Below are 21,999 nucleotides of genomic sequence, written 5' to 3'. Positions count from 1 at the left end.
CAGTTTCAGAGGGGCAGATGAATATAAAAAGAATCCTCTGTCAAAGAAATGGGTTAAATGAGATGTTAGCTTAGCTTAAAAATATTAAGATCAGTCAAGGCGAATGAGTCTCTACATTTTAATTAAGGGGAAAAACTCTTGAATTTTTGTGGGTGGCAACGATATATTTTCTAGGAAAGACAGCAATGAGAAAAGCTTTGTTTAGGGCTTTGTATGTGAAGAAAGAGGAGGTTTGTTTTCTCAGGGGGAATGTGGTAAGTACTGCATTCAACATTCAACTTCCACAAAGAAGAATCAAGCTGGGCATGGTGATGCATGCCTATAATCCCAGCAAACTGTCAAAGCTGAAGCAGGATTATCACAAATTAGAGGCCAGCCTGGACAATCTAACCCTATCTCAAACTAAAAAATAAAAAGGGCTGGGGATGTAGCTTAGCTGTAATGTATCATTAGCTTCAATCTCCAGCACTGCAAAACAAAACAAAAATTAGAATCACTAGTATCTTAGATAATCCTATAGAGCTCATGGGTTACCACCAACTGGAAAATAAGTACTATAATCGTATTCAAACGATAACCTGCCTTTTTTTTTTTTTTTTTTTTTCTTTTGGTCCAAATTTTCAACAAATCTTCCAAAATTTTTCAATAAGTCTTTCATACAATCCCCCCCTTATCCTTGGGGGTATTATGGTTTATACATGAGGTGTCCCAGCAAAAGCTCATGTGTAATACAATGTAAGAAAAATCATAGTGAAATGATCTGAGTTCTAAGACCCTTAACTCAATCAGAGCATTAATCTCCTATAAGGATTAAATGCGCAGGTAGGGTGTGGCTGAAGGAGGTAGGTCACTGAGAATGAGCCTTTGGGCATATGTGTTGTCCTTGGTGACAGGAGAAATCTCTGTCTGTCTGTCTCATTCCTGGTGGCCATGTCCTCAGTCACTTTCCTCTAACACCCTCTTCAACCATGATGTTCTGCCACAGAGTACAGACCAATGGAGTCATCCATCTATGGACTGAGACCTATAAAGTCATGAGACACAAATAAACTTTTCCTCCTCTACAATTATTTTTGTCAGGTCTTTGGTCACAGCAGTGAAAAAGCTGACTAACAGAGGGGTTATATTCCAAGACCCCCCAGTGGATACTTGAAACTGCAGGTAGTACAAAAAAACCCTAGATATAAACAGTTTTTCCTATACATATATACCTATGACAAAATTTAATTCACAAATTAGCACAAGTGGTGCAATTCCACAACACAACTGATACTACAACAAGTAGTATTAGTAAGTGACTAACAGGTAAGTAGCATGGACAGCCTGAATACACTTAACAAAGAATGACTCACATCCCAGGCAAGAGGAAGTGGTTATTACTCAAAATGGGGTGCAGTTTAAAACTTAGGAATTTTCCATTTAATGTTTTCAGTCCATGGCTGACTGTGGGTAACAGAAACTACAGAAAGTAAAACCAGAGACATGAGGGAGTAGTGGGAGACTACTGTGGACTACTTGTTAAATAATACTGTCAAAATAAACTGGCTGTCAGATGTGGTGTGGCACTTCTGTAATCTCAGTGATATGGGGGCTGAAGTAGAAGGATCTGAAGTTGGAGGTCAGCCTTGGTAATTTAAAAATTGAGAAGGATCTGTCTCAAAATAAAAAATTTTAAAGGGCTGGGGATGCAGGTCCTTGGCAGAATGTGCCTGGGTTCAATCCCCAGTACTGCAAAAAAAAGTACTTAAATTACTTCTGAAGGCATGTTCTTAATATCCTATCTTAAGCATGTTCTTGAATAAACTTAAAGAGGAATAAATAAAATTCAGAACTTTTATTTTTTAATTTTTTTGTTTTTTACAGTACTAGGGATTGAACCCAAGGACACTTTACTACAGAGCTACATCCCTTTTCATTGGAAAAAAAATTTTTTTTTTTTAATTTTGAGACAGGGTCTCACTAAGTTGCCCAGGTTGACCTCTAATTTGTGGTTGTCCTGCTTCAGCCTCCCAAGTACCTGGGATATAGAGTACTTATAACTTTTAATATTTACTTAAAGCCAATTATTAAAGTTTTAAGATGTGTTTGTGTGTGTGTGTGTGTGTGTGTGTGTGTGTGTGTGTATGCATCATTTGCTACATGGTACTTTTTTTTAAAGTATAATTTATATAATAGAATATCTAAAATAAAATGTTGAAAAAATTACCTTAGTTATTTTCATGCATTTAGCAACCAAGTTATATTCTGTGAACTGTTTGTGATATAGGCACCTAGAAACTGTTTCCCAACAGTCAAATGAAATTAATTTGAGGAATTAAGAAACTTATCCTTTGCTAATATATAGTAAATGATTACTTCACATTTGAACAACCAAAAAAAATCACATGAAAAATAGCAATGACTACAGTCCTTTAGATAACAGACACCATTCTAGTGACTTTACATGCATTATTCATTTACTTTTTTCGGTAACCAACTGAGGTAGGTATTATTCTTGACTTTTAGATAACAGAATCAAAAATGTTAAATCATGAGAAATAAATTCCAATAAAACCTAATGTTTTAAGTTTTAAGAATATAAAGCCCGACATACGACAGTTACAAGTCCATCTCTTACTTCAAAAACTATTCCTAATTCTTCATTTAAGAAAAAAAATAAATTATAAAAGGATCTGTCATAAAAAGTATAAAATGTAAAAGAAATATTAAGACAATATAGACAAGAGACACATAATTATTATTTACTTATTATAACCCAAAATGAGACAAATATGAAACCAAGATCTCTAAAAATAATCTAAAATTAACATTTCATTAATTAAAGTGTAAGATGAGTTTTCCTGTCTCATGCAGAAATCTGTTAATATAAGTGCCCAGTACAGTGAAGAACATCCTTATTCCTAGCATTTGGGAAACAAAGATGAGAGGACCATTTAAGCCCAGTTTCAGATCTGAGTAGGGAAGATATGAGATTCTGTCTCAAAACAAGCAAACCAATATTAGCATGAATACAATGTGGTTAAATGTACATTCCTTTAAAAAGATTCAGGTCATACAAAACAAACCATTTCAAAAAGGGCGACCTCACATGTTATCAGAGAAATAATGGAAAATAGTGCAAAACTCCTTAATCATTTATATTTATACAAATGCACCCATACTAATACCAGACTTGCAAAATTTAGACTACCATAAAGCAAATTTGTAGCTTCACACATGGCATTGCTGACATCTGAAGAGACCAATTCAAGATTCAGAGAAGGGTAAAGAAAGTGAAGTTTGGGATTTTATTAGGCAGTCCACAAATGAGCAAAGCATTGAGAAATCAAACACTGAGAGCTAAATCTGAACTATAGAACACAAAGTACTATTACATTAAATGAACCAAAGACTAAGTTGGGGAAATAACATTACTAAAAGCACAGGAAGAAAGGGAGAACATAGTGGAATGAAAACATAACTTACTCTATTCTGCTACACATAGAAATGCCAGGTAACATTTTAAAAAGTCTTATCATCCATTAGTGTCTATGGTTTGTATTATGGTTTGTATTATCTCTTACATAAAATGGCATAGATTTGCATATAACCTATGCACATTCTCTCTTTAAATCATCTCTAGATTTTTATAATACTTAATGTAACGTAAATGTTATGCAAAAGTGGCTTTACTTTATGGTTTAGGGAATTATAAGAGAAAAAAAGTCTGTCCCTATTTAATAAAGATGCATTGGTTTTATTTTCCCCAAAAATATTTCTGATCGGTTCTTTGAATCCACAGACATAGAAGGCTAACTTATGCATTTAACACAACTAAACTAGAAAGGGTGACAGAAATTAAGAGATGACTCAATACCAGAAAAGTATGTTTTAACTGATGCTCTGGCATATCAAGGATTTATTAAATTTTAAAGATAGGCCCTAACAGATTCACAAGGAGTTAGAAAATAAAGAGTTGAGCTGTAAAGTAAACTCCTGCTTTGGACAACTGTACTACTTGCCTAGAGCTGCCATAACAAAGGACCACAAACTGGATGGCTTAAAAACAACAGCGACTTACTGTCTCAGTTCTAGAGAACAGTTCAAAACCAAAGTGTTGGTAGGGCCAGGCCATGTTCTCCATGAAACATGTAGGGAACAATCATTTCTTTATACTTTTAGCTTCTGGTGTTTGACATCAATACTTAACAATTCCTTTGCTTGTAAATCCATTCCTCCAATCTCTGCACTCCAAGGTACTGGGAGTTATTACTGCACCATATCTTTTGGGAGGATATAGCATCAGGGGCAGAGAAGATCCAATGAAAAACTGAATCCACTCACAAAATGAAACAAAAAGAAAAAATTATGTCATCTATGCTGGGTGTAAAAGGATGGTAAATGGTAACCAAACTTTCTAAAGCAACAGTTGAAACAATAGAGAGGGGCTGGGGTTGTAGCTCAGTGGCAGACTGCGTGCCTAGCATGTCTGAGGCACTGGGTTCCAGCCTCAGCACCATATACAAAAAATAAATAAATAAAGGTATTAAAAAAGGGAGAGAGAGAAATGCCTGTGATGCCTCCATTGTCACACGGTCAGCTTGTCCTTGTGCATGTCTTCTCTTTAGGACACTTCTTTTTTTTTTTTTTTATTGTAAACAAATGGGATACATGTTGTTTCTCTATTTGTACATAGAGTCAAGGCACACCATTTGTGTTATCATAATAGGACTCTTCTTTTTGAGGATGCCTTCTCTTCTTTTTTTTTTTTTTTTTTTTTGTATTTACTTTTTTTTTCTTTCTTTTTTTTTTATTGTAAACAAATGGGATACATGTTGTTTCTCTGTTTGTACATGGCACAAAGGCATACCATTTGTGTAATCATAAATTTACATAGAGTAATGTTGTTTGATTCATTCTGTTATTTTTTCCCTTCCCCCCTCTTCTCTTCTTTAAAAGGTTCATATTGGGGAAGATCCAAGATGGCAGACTGGAGGGAGGTTGTGTTCCTTGTCGCTCCATAACTCCGGTTTCAAGCAGAGGATTATCTAGTTTTTGCTGCTTATCGATCCCCTGCTGTTTACCACATGTCTGCTGTGACCACCTGCAGTCTGCCAGCATCTCCACGCCTTTTTTGAGTGCAGATTGCTCACTGTCAGGCGCCTATCATCCGCCATTTGCCTACCTCTCGCCTGTCAATCACTTGCCTTACTCCTATCCATCACCCAATGCATGAGGTTCACCTCCCGATTGTCCAACAACAGTCAGCAAACTGATCGCCGATCTCCAGTGGAGCACCAGCTGCCTGCTGTTGCCTGGAAGTTCACTGTGACAGTACCTGCAGGTTTGATTACATGTGGTTGCCATCATTTTGAGACAACAGCCAGGCCCCGTAGGACCCCTGGCCAGACTGACTGAGCCCCATCTCCAGGATCCCTCAGTCCAACCGATCACTCACTGCCTCTGGGGCCCTCACATCGACTGACTGCTCCCTGCCGCCAGGACCCCCAGACCAAGTCCCTGCGCCCTATCACCGGGACCCCAGACCAACTGATTGCAAACGGCCTCCAGGATCCCACAACCACACCAAACACACCGGACCTCCAGGACCCCTGCCGGACCAACCACACCCCACCTCCAGGATCTCTTGCTGACCATGGCCACACCCTAAGCTGCAGCTCCCCATTTGCCAACACATTTCAAAGCCAGAGCAGCCATCTTGGATAATCCTGGAAGCCATAGCTCTGATCTTTAGGTGGGGCAAAACCCATCCTGAGATGCCTGCTGGTGTCAGGTACCTCTCATGCATCAGGCTACTGAAGACTGGGAGGTTTCATTACTATATGACTGTTATACTGTAGATTTTCTTTTTTCTCCTTATTGAAAAAATTTGTTTTTATTTCTTTGCTTTTCTTGCTTTCTTTTCCTTTGGTTTACCTGTTCCCTCAGAGTCTCTTTCTCCCTTTTTTTGCATGCTAACATCCAATTTCTTTTGATTACACTCTCACACTTTCTATTATGTAGAACTTCTGTATATTCTTTTCTTATCCCATTAACAGCCACATTCTACATCCCTCTGCATCCTCTTTGTCCTCCATTTGAAACTGCAGACCTTATTGCAAATCTGTTTGTTTTACTGAAGATAATATTTGAATTCATTCTGTTTATTATGGCAATTTGGTTATTGTCCTCATAGGGGCTATTTGGTCTAGGATTGCATAGTGTATGAATGGGGCACTGCTAATATTGGTCTCACCTTAAAGAAAGGGTTTTGGAAATCTATACGGCCACTATAAGCCTATAGGGGGAAATCGGCATTACCCCAGATCTGCACTGCTAGAGGGGAAGACACATGAACAACATGAAAAAACAAGGGAAGGAAATGATCCAAACAAATCTAGATTCTATATTAATAGAATCCAATGACAATATGTTAGAAGAAATATCAGAAAAGGACTTCAGATTATACATATTAAGATGATTTGCGAAGCAAAGGATGAGAGAAGAGAGCAAATGCAGGCAATGAATGATAATACCAATAAGCTGAAAGAGCACCTGCAGGAAGCAAAAGATCATTTCAACAAAGAGATAGAGATTCTCAAAAAAAAAAAAAAAAAAACAAATGGAAATCCTTGAAATGAAAAAAACAATAAACCAAATAAAAAACTCAATGGAAAGCATCACAGACTAGACCACTTGGAAGACATAACCTCAGACAATGAAGACAAAATATTTAATCTTGAAAATAAAGTTGCCCAAACAAAGAAGATGGTAAGAAATCATGAACAGAATCTCCAAGAACTATGGGACATCATGAAAAGACCAAATTTAAGAATTATTGGGATTGAAGAAGGCACAGAGATACAAACCAAAGGAATGAACAACCTATTCAATGAAATAATAGCAGAAAATTTCCCAAACCTGAAGAATGAAATGGAAAATCAAATACAAGAGGCTTACAGAACACCAAATGCACAAAATCACAACAGATCCACACCAAGGCACATTATAATGAAAATGCCTAACATTCAAAATAAAGACAGGATTTTGAAGGCCGCGAGAGAAAAGCATCAGATTACATATAGGGGGAAACCAATACGGATATCAGCAGATTTCTCAGCCCAAATCCTAAAAGCTACAAAGGCCTAGAACAACATATTTCAAGCTCTGAAAGAACATGGTTGACAACCAAGAATCCTATACCCAGCAAAACTAACCTTCAGATTTCAAGATGAAGTAAAATCCTTCCATGATAATCAAAAGTTAAAAGAATGTTCAAAGAGAAAGCCTGCCCTACAGAATGTTCTCAACAAAATATTCCATGAGGAGGAAATGAAAAACAACAATGTAGGTCAGCAAAGGGAGGAACTACCTTAGAGAAAAACCACTCAAAGGAGAAACCAAGCCAACTTAATAACCACAAATAAGCCAAATGACTGGGAATACAAATCATATCTCAATAATAACGCTGAACGTTAATGCCTAAACTCATCAATCAAAAGACATAGACTGGCAGAATGGATTAAAAAGAAAGACCCAACAATATGCTGCCTGCAAGAGACTCATCTCATAGAAAAAGACATCCACAGACTAAAGGTGATAGGATGGGAAAAAAATCTACCACGCACATGGACTCAGTAAAAAAGCAGGGGTTTCCATCCTTATATCAGATAAAGTGGACTTCGAGCCAAAGTTAGTCAGAAAGGATAAAGAAGGACATTTCATACTGCTTAAGGGAACCATAAATCAGGAAGACATAACAGTAGTAAATATATGTGCCCCAAACAATGGTGCATGCCTGTACATCAAACAAATCCTTCTCAATTTCAAGAATCACATAGACCACAACACAATAATTCTGGGTGACTTTAATGCACTGCTGTCATCACTAGATAGATCTTCCAAACAAAAACCAACCAAAGAAACCATAGAACTCAATAACACAATCAATAACCTAGACTTAATAGACATATACAGAATATTCCATCCATCAACGAGTGGATTCACTTTCTTCTCAGCAGCACATGGAACCTTCTCGAAAACAGACCATATGTTATGCCACACAAAACAGCCCTTAGGAAATGCAAAAAAATAGAGATACTGCCCTGTGTTCTATCAGATCATGATGGACTGAGAATAGAAATCAATGACAAAATACAAAACAGAAATTACTCCAACACCTGGAGACTAAATAATATGCTACTGAATGAAACATGAATAACAATAAACATCAGGGAGGAGATAAAAAAATTCTTAGAGGTCAATGAGAACGATAATACAACATTTCAAAATCTCTGGGACACTATGAAAGCGGTACTAAGAGGAAAATTCATTGCATGGAGTGCATTCCAGAAAAGAATGAGAAGTCAACAACTAAATAACCTAACATTACAGCTCAAAGCCCTAGAAAAAGAAGAACAGAATAACAGCAAAAGTAGTACAAGATAGGAAATCATTAAAATCAGAGCTGAAATCAATGAAATTGAAACAAAAGAAACAATTCAAAAAATTGACAAAACAGAAAGTTGGTTCTTTGAGAAAGTAAACAAAAAAGACAAACTCTTAGCCACGCTAACACAGAGAAGGAGAGAGAAAACTGAAATTACTAAAATTTGTGATGAAAAAGGAAATATCATGACAGACACCACTGAGATACAGAACATAATGAGACGCTACTTTGAAAATCTGTATTCCAACAAAATAGAAACTACCGAAGACATTGACAAATTTCTAGAGACATGCTCCTCCCAAACTGAACCAGGAGGACATACACAATTTAAACAGATCAATATCAAGCAATGAAATAGAAGAAGCCATTAAAAACCTACTATCCAAAAAAAGCCCAGGACCAGACGGATTCTCAGCCGAGTTCTACAAGACCTTCAAAGAAGAACTCGTTCCAATACTTCTCAAAGTATTACAGGAAATAGAAAAGGAGGGTACCCTACCCAAACTCATTCTATGAAGCTAATATCACCCTCATACTCAAACCAGGAAAAGACACATCAAGAAAAGAAAATTTTAGACCAATATCCTTGATGAATATAGATGCAAAGATCCTTAACAAAATATTGGCAAACCGTATCCAAAAACCTAATAAGAAAATTGTGCACCACAATCAAGTGGGGTTCATCCCTGGAATGCAAGGATGGTTTAACATTTGCAAATCAATAAACGTAATCCATCATGTCAATAGACTTAAGGATAAGAATCATATGGTTATTTCAATTGACGCAGAAAAAGCATTTGACAATATACAACACCCCTTCATGCTGAAAACACTAGAAAAAATAGGGATAGTAGGAACATACCTGAACATTGTAAAGGCTATTTATGCTAAGCCCATGGCCAACATCATTCTTAATGGAGAAAAACTGAAAGCATTCCCTTTAAAAACGGGAACAAGACAGGGATGTCCTCTTTCACCACTTCTATTCAACAATGTCCTCGAAACTCTAGCCAGAGCAATTAGGCAGACCAAAGAAATTAAAGGGATATAAATAGGAAAAGAGGAACTTAAGCTGTCACTATTTGCGGATGACATGATTCTATATTTAGAGGATCCAAAAACCTCCTCCAGAAAACTTCTAGTCCTCATCAATGAATTCAGCAAAATAGCAGGCTATAAAATCAACATGCATAAATCTAAAGCATTTTTATACGCAAGCGATGAAACAGCTGAAAGGGAAATGAGGAAAACTCCATTTGCAATAGCCTCAAAAAAAAAATAAAATACTTGGGAATCAATCTAACCAAAGAGGTAAAAGATCTCTACAATGAAAACTTGAAAGAAATTGAGGAGGACCTTAGAGATGGAAATATCTCCCACGTTCTTGGATAGGCAGAATTAATATTATCAAAATGGCCATACTATCAAAAGTGCTATACAGATTCAATGCAATTCCAATCAAAATCCCAATGACGTACCTTACAGAAATAGAGCAAGCAATCATGAAATTCATCTGGAAGAATAAGAAACCCAGAATAGCTAAAGCAATCCTTAGCAGGAAGAATGAAACAGGGGGTATCACAATACCAGATCTTCCAACTCTACTACAAAGCAATAGTAACAAAAACGGCATGGTATTGGCAACAAAATAGACAGGTATATCAATGGTACAGAATAGAGGACATGGACACAAACCCAAATAAATACAATTTTCTCACACTAGACAAAGGGGCCAAAAATATGCAATGGAGAAAAGATAGCCTCTTCAACAAATGGTGCTGGGAAAACTGGAAATCCATATGCAACAGAATGAAACTAAACCCTTATCTCCACCCTGTACAAAAATCAACTCACAATGGATCAAGGACCTTGAAATCAGACCAGAGACCCTGCAGATTATAGAAGAAAAAGCAGGTCCAAATCTTCAACTTGTTGGCTTAGGATCAGACTTCCTCAACAGGACTCCCATAGCACAAGAAATAAAAGCAAGAATCAATAACTGGGATAGATTCAAACTAAATAGCTTTCTCTCAGCAAAGGAAACTATCAGCAATGCAAAGAGAGAGCCTACAGAGTGGGAGAAAATCTTTGCCACTCATACTTCAGATAGAGCACTAATTTCCAGAATATATAAAGAACTCGAAAAACTCTACACCAAGAATACAAATAACCCAATCGACAAATGGGCTAAGGGAATGAACAGACACTTCACAGATGATCTACAAGCAATCAACAAACATATGGAAAAATGTTCACCATCTTTAGTAATAAGAGAAATGCAAATCAAAACTACACTAAGATTCCATCTCACCCCAATTAGAAAGGCGATTATCAAGAATACTAGCAACAATAGGTGTTGGAGAGGATGGGGGGAGAAAGGTATACTCATACATTGCTGGTGGGGCTGCAAATTAGTGCAGCCACTCTGGAAAGCAGTGTGGAGATTCCTTAGAAAACTTGGAATGGACCCACCCTTTGACCCAGCTATCCCACTCCTTGGCCTATACCCAAAAGACTTAAAATCAGCATACTACAGAGATACAGCCACATCAATGTTCATAGCTGCTCAATTCACAACAGCCAGACTGTGGAACCAACCTAGATGCCCCTTGATGAATGGATAAAGAAACTGTGGTGTATATATATATACAATGGAATATTACTCAGCTATAAAGAATAATAAAATTATGGCATTTGCAGGCAAATGGATGAAATTGGAGAATATCATGCTAAGTGAGATAAGCCAATCTCAAAAATCCAAAGGACGAATGATCTCACTGATAAGGGGATGATGACACATAATGGGGGGTGGAAGCGGGGCAAGAATGGAAGGAGGAGGGACTGTATAAATAGAGGGAAAAGAGGGGTGGAAGGGGTGGGGGGGAGGAAAAAATAACAGAATGAATCAAACATCATTACCCTATGTAAATGTATGATTATGCAAATGGTATGCTGTTACTCCATGTACAAACAGAAACAACATGTATCCCATTTGTTTACAATAAAAATAAATTTTAAAAAAAAGGTCCATATTGGATTATGGACCTATTCTACTCCAGTATGTATTTTAAGGAATTATATCTACAATTAGACTATTTCCAAATAAAATCACATTCTGAGGTACTAATAGTTAGGACTTCAATATAATCATCTTTCTGGGGACACAATTCAACCCCATAATAGTCCACCTGGTAGCTCTCCAAAAATCACATTCTTCCTACATGCAAAATACTTTTACTGGTACCAAATTCTCAAAATTCTTAACACTTTTGGCATTAAATTTGAGTCCCAAATTTGCATCTAAATACCATCAATGCAATGTTCCAAATCTCATCATCTGAAATAACTTATGGGTAATTCAACCTTGGGCAAAATTCCTTTCTATCTGTAACCCTGTGAGATCAAATGATAAATTATCTGCTTCTAAAATACAATGGTAACTGCAATGAAAGAGTGAGTGACTGATCTATACATGTTGGAATATTAAAGTCATTTTAGTTAAAAAAAATATACAATGGTGGAACAGGCACAGGAAAAATTTTTCTCTTATAAAAGGAAGAAATCAGAAAAAAGAAACTGTAGGTCACAAACAGGTCCAAACCTAGCAGGGTAAATTCAATTACCTCTCAAGGCCTGAGAATAATCCCTGGGGCTGCACACACTGTTCTCTGGGCCCAAAGTACAACCCTACCCTTTTGGCCTTGAGTAGTTTATCAGCTCTCTAAAACCAATAAGGAAGTGGGCTATCTCCAAGGCTACTAGTGCCCTCTCCTCTTTGAGGACGGTTCCCAAGCTTCTAGATGCATCACTCCAAGGTCTGCCTCCATGCCTTTGTTGCCATAAAGCTTCTCCCCACCGTGTGCCTACTCTGTCCTCTTCTTAATGAACACAAATCATACTTGATTAAAGACCCATCCTTATTGGTCAGGCTGGTGCATGCCTGTAATCCCAGAGTCTCAGGAGGCTGAAGCAGGAGGATGGAGAGTTCAAAACCAGCCTTAGCAATTTAGCCAGGCCCTGTCTCAAAATAAAGGAAAGAAGGGGGGCGCGACCGAGGATGAGGATGTAGCTCAGTGGTAAATTTCCCCTGGTTTCAATCCTAAGTACACTCTCCCTGCAAAAAGGGTCCATACTTTCATATCGCAGTCTCATTTTAATTAATTACATGTGTAACTAACTTATTTCTAAGTAAGGTCACACTGTAAAAGTTAAAGACTTCAACATATCTTTTTCTGGGAAAACAATTCAGTCTGTAATAGTGACGGATGGCAGAAAGGACCTAGAAAAAAACTGATTCCACAAATATGGGTCACCTGTGTGGGGTGGAAGGGATGGGAACAGGGTAGCCAAGCTTTTTCACATCAACAATCAACACAGATTAACACCTATAATATTATCGAAAAAAGATATTTTGATTCTGAAATCTTATGCCAAAATTGTCATTTAAAGTATAATGACACTGGGCTCCATGACGCACACTTATAATCCCAGCAATTCAGAAGATGGAAGCAGAAATACAAATTCGAGGCTAATCTCAGCAGTTTAGCAAGGCCATAAGCAATTTAGCAACATCTTGTTTCAAAATAAAAAATAAAACGGGCTGGGGATGTGTCTCAATGGTTGAGCACCCTTGGTAATCCCTGGTACCAAAAAAAAAAAAAAAAAGTATAATGGCAAAACAGGTTGGACATGTAGCTCAGAGATAAGGGTGCCTACTAAGCATGTGCAAGGTCCTGGGTTCTATCCCCAGTACTGCAAAACAAACAACACAGGCACATACACAAAACATTCTGAACATAAAAGGACTAAATGTTGGCTACCACTAACTATTTTTGCAGAAGTTACTACTAAAAGATGAAGTTCAACTAGATAATAGGTCAGAACAATAAAAGAATTGGCAGAAAGCAGTGAATCCACTTAACAGTAGAAATAAGAATAAATTAGGATAATGCTATAGAACAACATAGACCAAAATCTTATAATACTGACGGTAAAAAAAGAATTTTATTATTGCACTGCTGGACATAGAACCTATGGAACTGGATATGCTAAGCAAGAACTCTACCACTGAACTATATCTTCATACTAAGAAAAAAATTTAAAGCTAGAAAGAAAAGATTAAGCATGCCGATTATGTAAGTAAAGTAAAAGACAGACAAACAAAAAAAGGGCTGGTGATGGAGTTCAGTGGTGGAGTACCACTGGGCACTGAATCTATTATCCGGACCACCAAAATAAAAATTTTAAAAGGAGTTGCCTAAGAAGAGAGGACTAAAAGTACCCAGAAACCACTCTGGATGCGGGAATTCACACAAGAGATTTTATTAAGCAGACAAGCAGCGTGTCTCCCTGCAGGGGTGTGTGTGTGTGTGTGTGTGTGTGTGTGTGTGTGTGTGTGTGTGTGTGTGTGTGAGAGAGAGAGAGAGAGAGAGAGAGAGAGAGAGAGAGAGAGAGAGAGAGTGAAGAGGGAGGAGAGAGTGGGGGGGGGGAGTAAGAGGAGGAGAGAGAGAAAATGGAGGGGGAGCTATTCTTAAGTAGTGGAATTTCTCTGGCTAATAACAACGGACCAATAACTGACTAGGAAGTTCATGGGTCATAAAAAGGAATGAAGTAAGCTAAGGATGTAGTTCAGTGATTGAGTACCTGTCCAGCATTCAGGAGGTCCTAAGTTCTATCCCCAGTATCATTAAAAAAAAAAAAAAAAAAAGAGTTGGGTTGCGTATACAGCTCAGTTGGTAGAGTGCTTGCCTCACATGCACAGGGACCTAGGTTGAATCCCGAGCAACACACACACACACACACAGAGACACACAGACACACAGATAACTAAGTTAAGTATTGATACATGCCACAGCATTAACAGACCTTGAAAAGATTATGCTAAATGAAACGGGTCAGTCACAAAATAACACATATTGTGTTTGCAAGCTTATGAAATGTCTAGAATAGGCAAATCCACAGAAACAGAAAGCAGGTTGGTAGTTTCCTAGGGCTGAGAGAATTAGGGAGTAATAAACAGTAATAGTGTATAGATCTCTTTTGAGGGTAATGAAAATGTTCTAATGTTGATTGTGTTAATGGCACAAATCTGTAGGTACACAAAAAAAAAACCTTTAAATTGTAGAATTATATTTCAAGAAAGCTTTTTTAAAAAAATAGAATGCTGTAAGATTTTTTGCCAAGTAACTTAAAAAGAACAGAAAACATTTAGTTTATGTCCTAAAAATTTTTATTTTAAAACATTATTCCATTGTGAAATATAAATAAGAATTCTTGATCTTTCTCTTCTAATATACATTAGTATGCATGTATATGTAAATAAAATAGAAGTCATACTTTCCCACATTCTAGAACCATATAAATTATTCATGGATCTATGAACTAACAGAAAACAAATGTCTGATTAAGAAATGTATTTCCTGAGGCTGAAGGTATACAACAGTGATAGAGTGCTTGCCTAGCAGACCTAATGCCCTCTAGAACAGCAAAAATAAATAAACAAAAAGAGAAAAAGAATTTTCAACATTTATTAAAAAAGGTATCATCAAATTGTAATATACTGTTTTTTAACCACCAGTATGTTAATGATAATGGCAATAACTCAATATAGAATTAGTTTAACATTCAGTGTTAATGTCACTAGCAAGTAAAAAAAACTTTACATAAAGATTTTTAAAAATATATATATATTTTTACTTATCAGTGGACAATTTATTTATTTATTTATATGGGATGATGAGAATCGAACCCAGTGCCTCACACGTGTTAGGCAAGGACTCTACCACTGAGCCACAATCCCAGCGCCACATAAAGATTTTTGGTGCAGAGAAGCATTACAAGATAAATAGTATGAGGCTACCAAGCACTGAAGTTTCAAGTACTAGGACTTCAGTGGGGGTAGTGAGATAGAAATTTGAGTATAAAGGGGAAAAAACAGTATGTGTGTTGGCAGGGGATGCTGGGGTATGAACCCAGGACCTCATGCATACTACACCAGCACAAAATTATTTTTTAATTGTATAAATGATTAAAAAAAAAAAAAACTTAAGACCAACAGTATAACTTGTTTTCACAATTTCTGAAAGGCATATGACCATCCCCTATACATAATCTACTATTCAAAAAAAGAGATGATGAAATATCAATCTAGATAAATAATCAATCAAGAGATGGGTAGTCAAAAGGGAAATCATATGAAATATCAGAAGAAACATACCTACATACACACACATATAAAACAAACAGAAGGCACCAGATAAAGAAAACTTTGTAAAGCCACATACAGAGCTGGGGTTGAGGCTCAGTGGTAGGGCACCACATAAAAATAAACAAAAAAAATAAAGGTATTGTGTTCATTTACAACTTTAAAAAAAAAATTAGTCATATATAAAAACTCAGTTTTGAGTTTGTAAAGTCTGTCTGCAAAAAGTAATAAGAATATTAAAGAAACAAATAATCCAAATATGAAAACACAGGGGTCAAAGAAGCAAGGTAAAATTTGTAATAATGTAAGAGAAAGAATTCACACTTGAAAAATTCCTCCACAGTGAACACAGGTAAATGATATCACATGCATTATTCCTCAGTAAATAAAAACATTTTGAAATGATGCATACATACTTCTTAAAGTTCTAACTGAAGATAAACAACCCAAAACAGGATAGATTCTTTTTCATACCTTAAAAAATGATATGTAAATCTTATTTAACTAGAGGCAAAAAAGGAAAAATGAGCCTCTCAAACACAAAAAAGACCATTATGCAAGTAGTTTGTAACTATTTAACAGTAATTCTAGTAACTTCTTGGAATGCTGAGGCAGGATTGCTTAAGAACAGCTGAAGGTCAGCCTGAGTAACACAGCGTCAGAGTCCATCTCAAAAACCAGAAAAAGACTGGGATCATGGCTCAGTGGTACAGTGCATGCCTTGTACGTGTGAGGCACTGGGTTGGATCCTCAGCACCACATAAAATGAATAAATAAAATAAAGGTATTATGTTCATCTACAACTTAAGAAAAAAATTTAAAAAGTCATTTTTCTTTTTTTAACACCTTACCTCACATTCTGAGTAGGATTCCACCTTTCAGAGGGCAGTTCTCCACTCTGTGGGTCATCTACAGGTGGATGAAGAATTGAAATGCATACATCTCCATTCTACAAAACACAAATATCATATTTATTAAATACCCCAAAAGTGCTATACAAAAAGACTTATTAGTTCTGTTTAAGTTTCCTTTGTTCTGAAGAACTTGTTTACTATTAATTATGGGAGAAAACAATTTTTTTCTAGTATTATAAAGATTAATTTGGACCAATCTCCAAAACATATTTCTTAAAGGAACACCTGTAGTGCCATCCTTCTGAAACAAACTATGAAGGAAAAAAGAAAAGAAAAAGTCAAACATGATACTTCCTAAATATAGGGTTACAAGAATTCACCACTATAATTATTCTACTTAGTTTCACAAATGTAAATTATAGGACCCAATCCACAATTACATTCTGATTAATTCAACACATATGGATTGCACACAAAGGGCAATACAAAGTACTATTCAATGGTAAGCTAGACACTCAAAACATATATTTATATAAATGTTATCATTAATAAAGATGGGATGATTTTAATACAATAAAAAATTTTAATAAAATAAATGCCCAATACTATATTCTAAGACTTTGTATTAGATGTAGGTCCCAAAGGAATAAACTAAGTATGCTTGGGCAGAGGAAAAGTTTGGGAGGTAAAGTAGATGGATTTGTAGTTATAAGGATGTGAGATGAGTATGTAATAACAAATACAATTTTAAAAAAATAAGGGAACTTTTAGACATGAGTTTGGAGAAATAAGCCACAATAAATGGTAAAATGTTTTGGTACTTGTATTTGTTTTTTATAGCTACTGTAACCAATTGTCATAAAATTCATGGTGTAAAACAAGTTCATTTTCTTACAAACCAATTTGTGAAGCAAAACATTCCATATTTAAAAAAAGAGAGAGACTACCCTTTTCCCTTAGTGCCTTTCTCTACCTTCAAAGCAATGTTTTATTTTTCTTGGCTTTTCTTCCAGAATCACATTTCCTATAATTCATTTTCTGTCCTCTCTGTCTCCTAATAAGAACTCTTGTGATTAATTAGACATCCCAGATAATCTCGAATAATTCTGCTACTTTAAAGTCAGCTTATTAGCTACCTTAATTACCCATTGACATGTAATATATTTAAAGATTTGAGGGATTAGGATGTTGGCATTTGGGAGATTCATTATTCTACCTACTCTAACATGAACATTCTAATTTTGCTGAAGAAGACTACAGAAGTAAAAAACAGGGCTGGGGATATAGCTCTGTTGGTAGAGTGCTTGCCTAGCAAAAATAAGGCCCTGGGTTCAATCCCCAACACCACCCAAAAAAAAAAAAAAGGTAGTACAAAACAGAGCCAAACAGCAAAAAAAGCACAAAAATCAGAATAATATATTACTTGGTTTAGAATTTAAAATGTGTATAAGTAAAAATTCTGGTTATGGAATGACATGAACAGATATGCATTTAGAAATGACACATTAAAAAATGGGCATCTTCCCTCTTTCACCACTTCTATTCAATATCGTCCTTGAAACTCTAGCCAGAGCAATTAGACAGACCAAAGAAATTAAAAGGATATGAATAGGAAAAGAAGAACTCAAACTATTCCTATTTGCTGATGATATGATTATATACTTAGAGGAACCAGGAAATTCCACCAGAAAACTTTTAGAACTCATAAGTTAATTCAGTAAAGTAGCGGGATATAAGTTCAATGCACATAAATCTAATGCACTTTTATACATGAGTGATGAATCTTTGGAAAGAATAATTAGGAAAACTACCCCATTCACAATAGCCTCGAAAAAAATAAAATACTTGGGAATCAATCTCACAAAAGAGGTGAAAGACCTCTACAATGAGAACTACAGAACCCTAAAGAAAGAAATTAAAGAAAACCTTAGTAGATGGAAAGATCTCCCATGTTCTTGGATAGGCAGAATTAATATTGTCAAAATGGCCATACTACCAAAAGTGCTATACAGATTCAATGCAATTCCAATTAAAATCCGAATGATGTACCTTACAGAAATAGAGCAAGCAATTATGAAATTCATCTGGAAGAATAAGAAACCCAGAATAGCTAAAGTAATCCTTAGCAGGAAGAGTGAAACAGGGGGTATCGCAATACCAGATCTTCAACTCTACTACAAAGCAATAGTAACAAAAAACGGCATGGTACTGGTACCAAAATAGACAGGTAGATCAATGGTACAGAATAGAGGACATGGAAACAAACCCAAATAAATACAGTTTTCTCATACTAGACAAAGGGGCCAAAAATATGCAATGGAGGAAAAGATAGCCTCTTCAACACAATAGTGCGGGGAGAATTGGAAATCCATATGCAACAGAATGAGACTAAACCCATATCTCTCACTGTGCACGAAACTAAACTCAAAATGGATTAAGGACCTCGGAATCAGACCAGAGACCCTGTAGATTATAGAAGAAAAAGCAGGTCCAGATCTTCAACATGTCGGCTTAGGATCAGACTTCCTCAACAGGACTCCCATAGCACAAGAAATAAAAGCAAGAATCAATAACTGGGATAGATTCAAACTAAATAGCTTCCTCTCAGCAAAGGAAACTATCAGCAATGCGAAGAGAGCCTACAGAGTGGGAGAATATCTTTGCCACTCATACTTCAGATAGAGCACTAATCTCCAGAATCTATAAAGAACTCAAAAAACTCTACACCAAGAATGCAAATAACCCAATCAACAAATGGGCTAAGGGAATGAACAGACACTTCACAGATGATCTACAAGCAATCAACAAACATATGGAAAAATGTTCACCATCTTTAGTAATAAGAGAAATGCAAATCAAAACTACACTAAGATTCCATCTCACCCCAATTAGAATGGCGATTATCAAGAATACAAGCAACAATAGGTGTTGGAGAGGATGGGGGGAGAAAGGTACACTCATACATTGCTGGTGGGGCTGCAAATTAGTACAGCCACTCTGGAAAGCAGTGTGGAGATTCCTTAGAAAACCTGGAATGGACCCACCCTTTGATCCAGCTATCCCACTCCTTGGCCTATACCCAAAGGACTTAAAATCAGCATACTACAGAGATACAGCTACATCAATGTTCATAGCTACTCAATTCACAATAGCCATACTGTGGAACCAATCTAGATGCCCTTCAATTGATGAATGGATAAAGAAACTGTGGTATATATATACAATGGAATATTACTCAGCCATAAAGAATGATAAAATTATGGCATTTGCAGGCAAATGGATGAAATTGGAGAATATCATGCTAAGTGAGATAAGCCAATCTCAAAAACCAAAGGACGAATGATATCGCTAATAAGTGGATGATGACACATAATGGGGGGAGGGAGGGGTTAGTGTTAGGGTTAGAGTTAGGGTTAGGGAGGGGGGCAATAATGGAGGAAGGAAGGACTGTATAGAGGGAAAAGAGGGGTGGGAGGGTGGGGGGAAGGGAAAAAATAACAGAATGAATCAAACAACATTACCCTATGTAAATTTATGATTACACAAATGGTATGCCTTTACGCCATGTACAAACAGAGAAACAACATGTATCCCATTTGTTTACAATAAAAAAAAAAATGGGCATCTTAGCCAGGGGGTGGCACATGCCTGTAATCCCATCTCCGAGAGAGGATGAGGCAGGAGGATGGAAAGTTTGAGGTCAGTACAGGCAATTTACAGAGACCCTGACTCAAAATACAATAAATAGTGACAGGGATATAGTTCAGTGGTACAGTACTTGCCTAGAATGCAAAAGAGAGACCCTGGGTTTGCTCTCCAACATCCCTCCCCAAAACAGGTAAGTGTTTTAATTAATACAGACAATGCATTTGACAAATTTCAACTGTGAACAGAAGGAAACTATCTTAACATAAAAAGGAGCACTTGTAAAAAACTACAGTTACCATCCTATTCAATGTAAAGAATAAAAGCTTTCTTCTTAAGATCAGAACAAGAAAAAGACACTCACTTTCACTACTGCTATTTAACAGTTTTTACTTTTTCTTTCATTCATTCATGGTACTGGGGATTTAACCAAGGGTACTCTACCACTGAGCTATACCCTCAGGTCCTCTTTTATTTTCATTTTAAGACAATGTCTCACACTAAGTTGCAAAGGCTGGCTTCAAACTTTTGATCCTGCCTCAGCCTCTGGGGTCACTGGGATTACAGGTATGGGCCAACAGGCCCAGTCTAACAATGTTTCTGCTCAGGGCAATTAGACAAGAAATACAAGGAATATGAGTTGAAATGAAGAGGTAAAATCATCTCTATTGACAGATGACACAATCCTACACATGGAAAATCCCAAAGAATCCAAAAGAAAACTAGTAGAGGTAATAAATTTAGGAAATTTTAAAACACACAGAAAATTCTCAGATTTTATTTTTTCCTTCCTTCTTTTCTAGCAGTACTTGGGATTCAACCCAAGGGCTACCACTCAGTTACATCCCCAGCCCTTTTAAAATTTTTCATTTTTGAGACAGGGTTTCCCTAAGTTGCTTAAGGCTAGCCTTGAACTTAAGGCCCTCCTGCCTTAGTCTCATGAGCAGCTGGAATTATACGTATGTACCAATGTGCCCAGACTTCAAATCAGTTTTATTATCATATGTCAGTAAATAACCTTAAAAAGAAGTTTCTTAAAAATCCATTCATAATAGGCATCTAAATGAATAAATCTAATCAAGGACATGAAAGAACTGTACATTGAAAAAAAAAATTGCTCAAAGAAATCTGAAAAGACCTGAATAAATGTAAAGACACAGTTAAGATAGTACTATTCCACAATTTAAACTACAAATTCAACACAAACCCTACCAAAATACTTCCTTCCACTTTTGCAAACACTGACAAGCTCATTCTAAAATTTACTTATAAATTTAAATGAACGAGTCAAAATAGTTTTGAAAAAGAAATTTTAAGACTCATACTTCTGTGTTTCAGAATGTACTGCAAAGCTTACAGTTACCAAGAGGTTTAATACTGCTATGACAGACATACAGATCAACTGAAAAGAATTTAGAGTCCAGAAATAATCCCATTTATCTATAGTTAATAGACTTTATTATTTTTATTTATTTATTTATTTATTTTGGTACCAGGGACTGAACCCAGGGATGCTTCACACCACTGAGCAACATTTCCCAACCCTTTTTGGTTTATTTTGAAAAGGGTTTGGCCAAGTGGCTGAGGCTACAGGTGTGCTCCATACATGTGGCTAGTCAACAGATTTTGGACGAAGACACCAAGACCATTCAATGGGGCAAGGACAGTCTCTATAACAAATGGGGATAAGTGGATTTCCCTAAACAAAAGAATGAAATTGAACTGTTAACTGAAATCCTATACAAAAGTAAACATACAGTGGATCAAAGATCTAAAAGCTAAAAATCACAAATTCTTAAAAGAAAACATAGGGATAAATCTTCATGACCTCAGGCTTGGCAGATTTTTAGATATGACAACATAATCAT

General features: G+C 36.3%; 1 protein-coding gene across 1 annotated transcript in view; it reads right to left on the bottom strand.

Moving 5' to 3' along the window:
• The window catches only part of UBE2R2 (ubiquitin conjugating enzyme E2 R2), a 106,510-nt gene that overhangs the window by 9,531 nt on the left and 74,980 nt on the right, over positions 1 to 21,999 (bottom strand). Inside the window, exon 3 of the mRNA XM_079113274.1 lies at positions 16,484 to 16,581. Within this exon, the coding sequence (XP_078969400.1) occupies positions 16,484 to 16,581 (98 nt within the window). The remainder of the gene's footprint in view (positions 1 to 16,483; positions 16,582 to 21,999) is intronic.

Source organism: Sciurus vulgaris, assembly GCF_902686455.1.
Source record: "Sciurus vulgaris genome assembly, chromosome: 15".
Taxonomy (NCBI): domain Eukaryota; kingdom Metazoa; phylum Chordata; class Mammalia; order Rodentia; family Sciuridae; genus Sciurus; species Sciurus vulgaris.
Note: the sequence above shows the minus strand (reverse complement) of the source record. Positions and strands in the feature narration are given on the sequence as shown.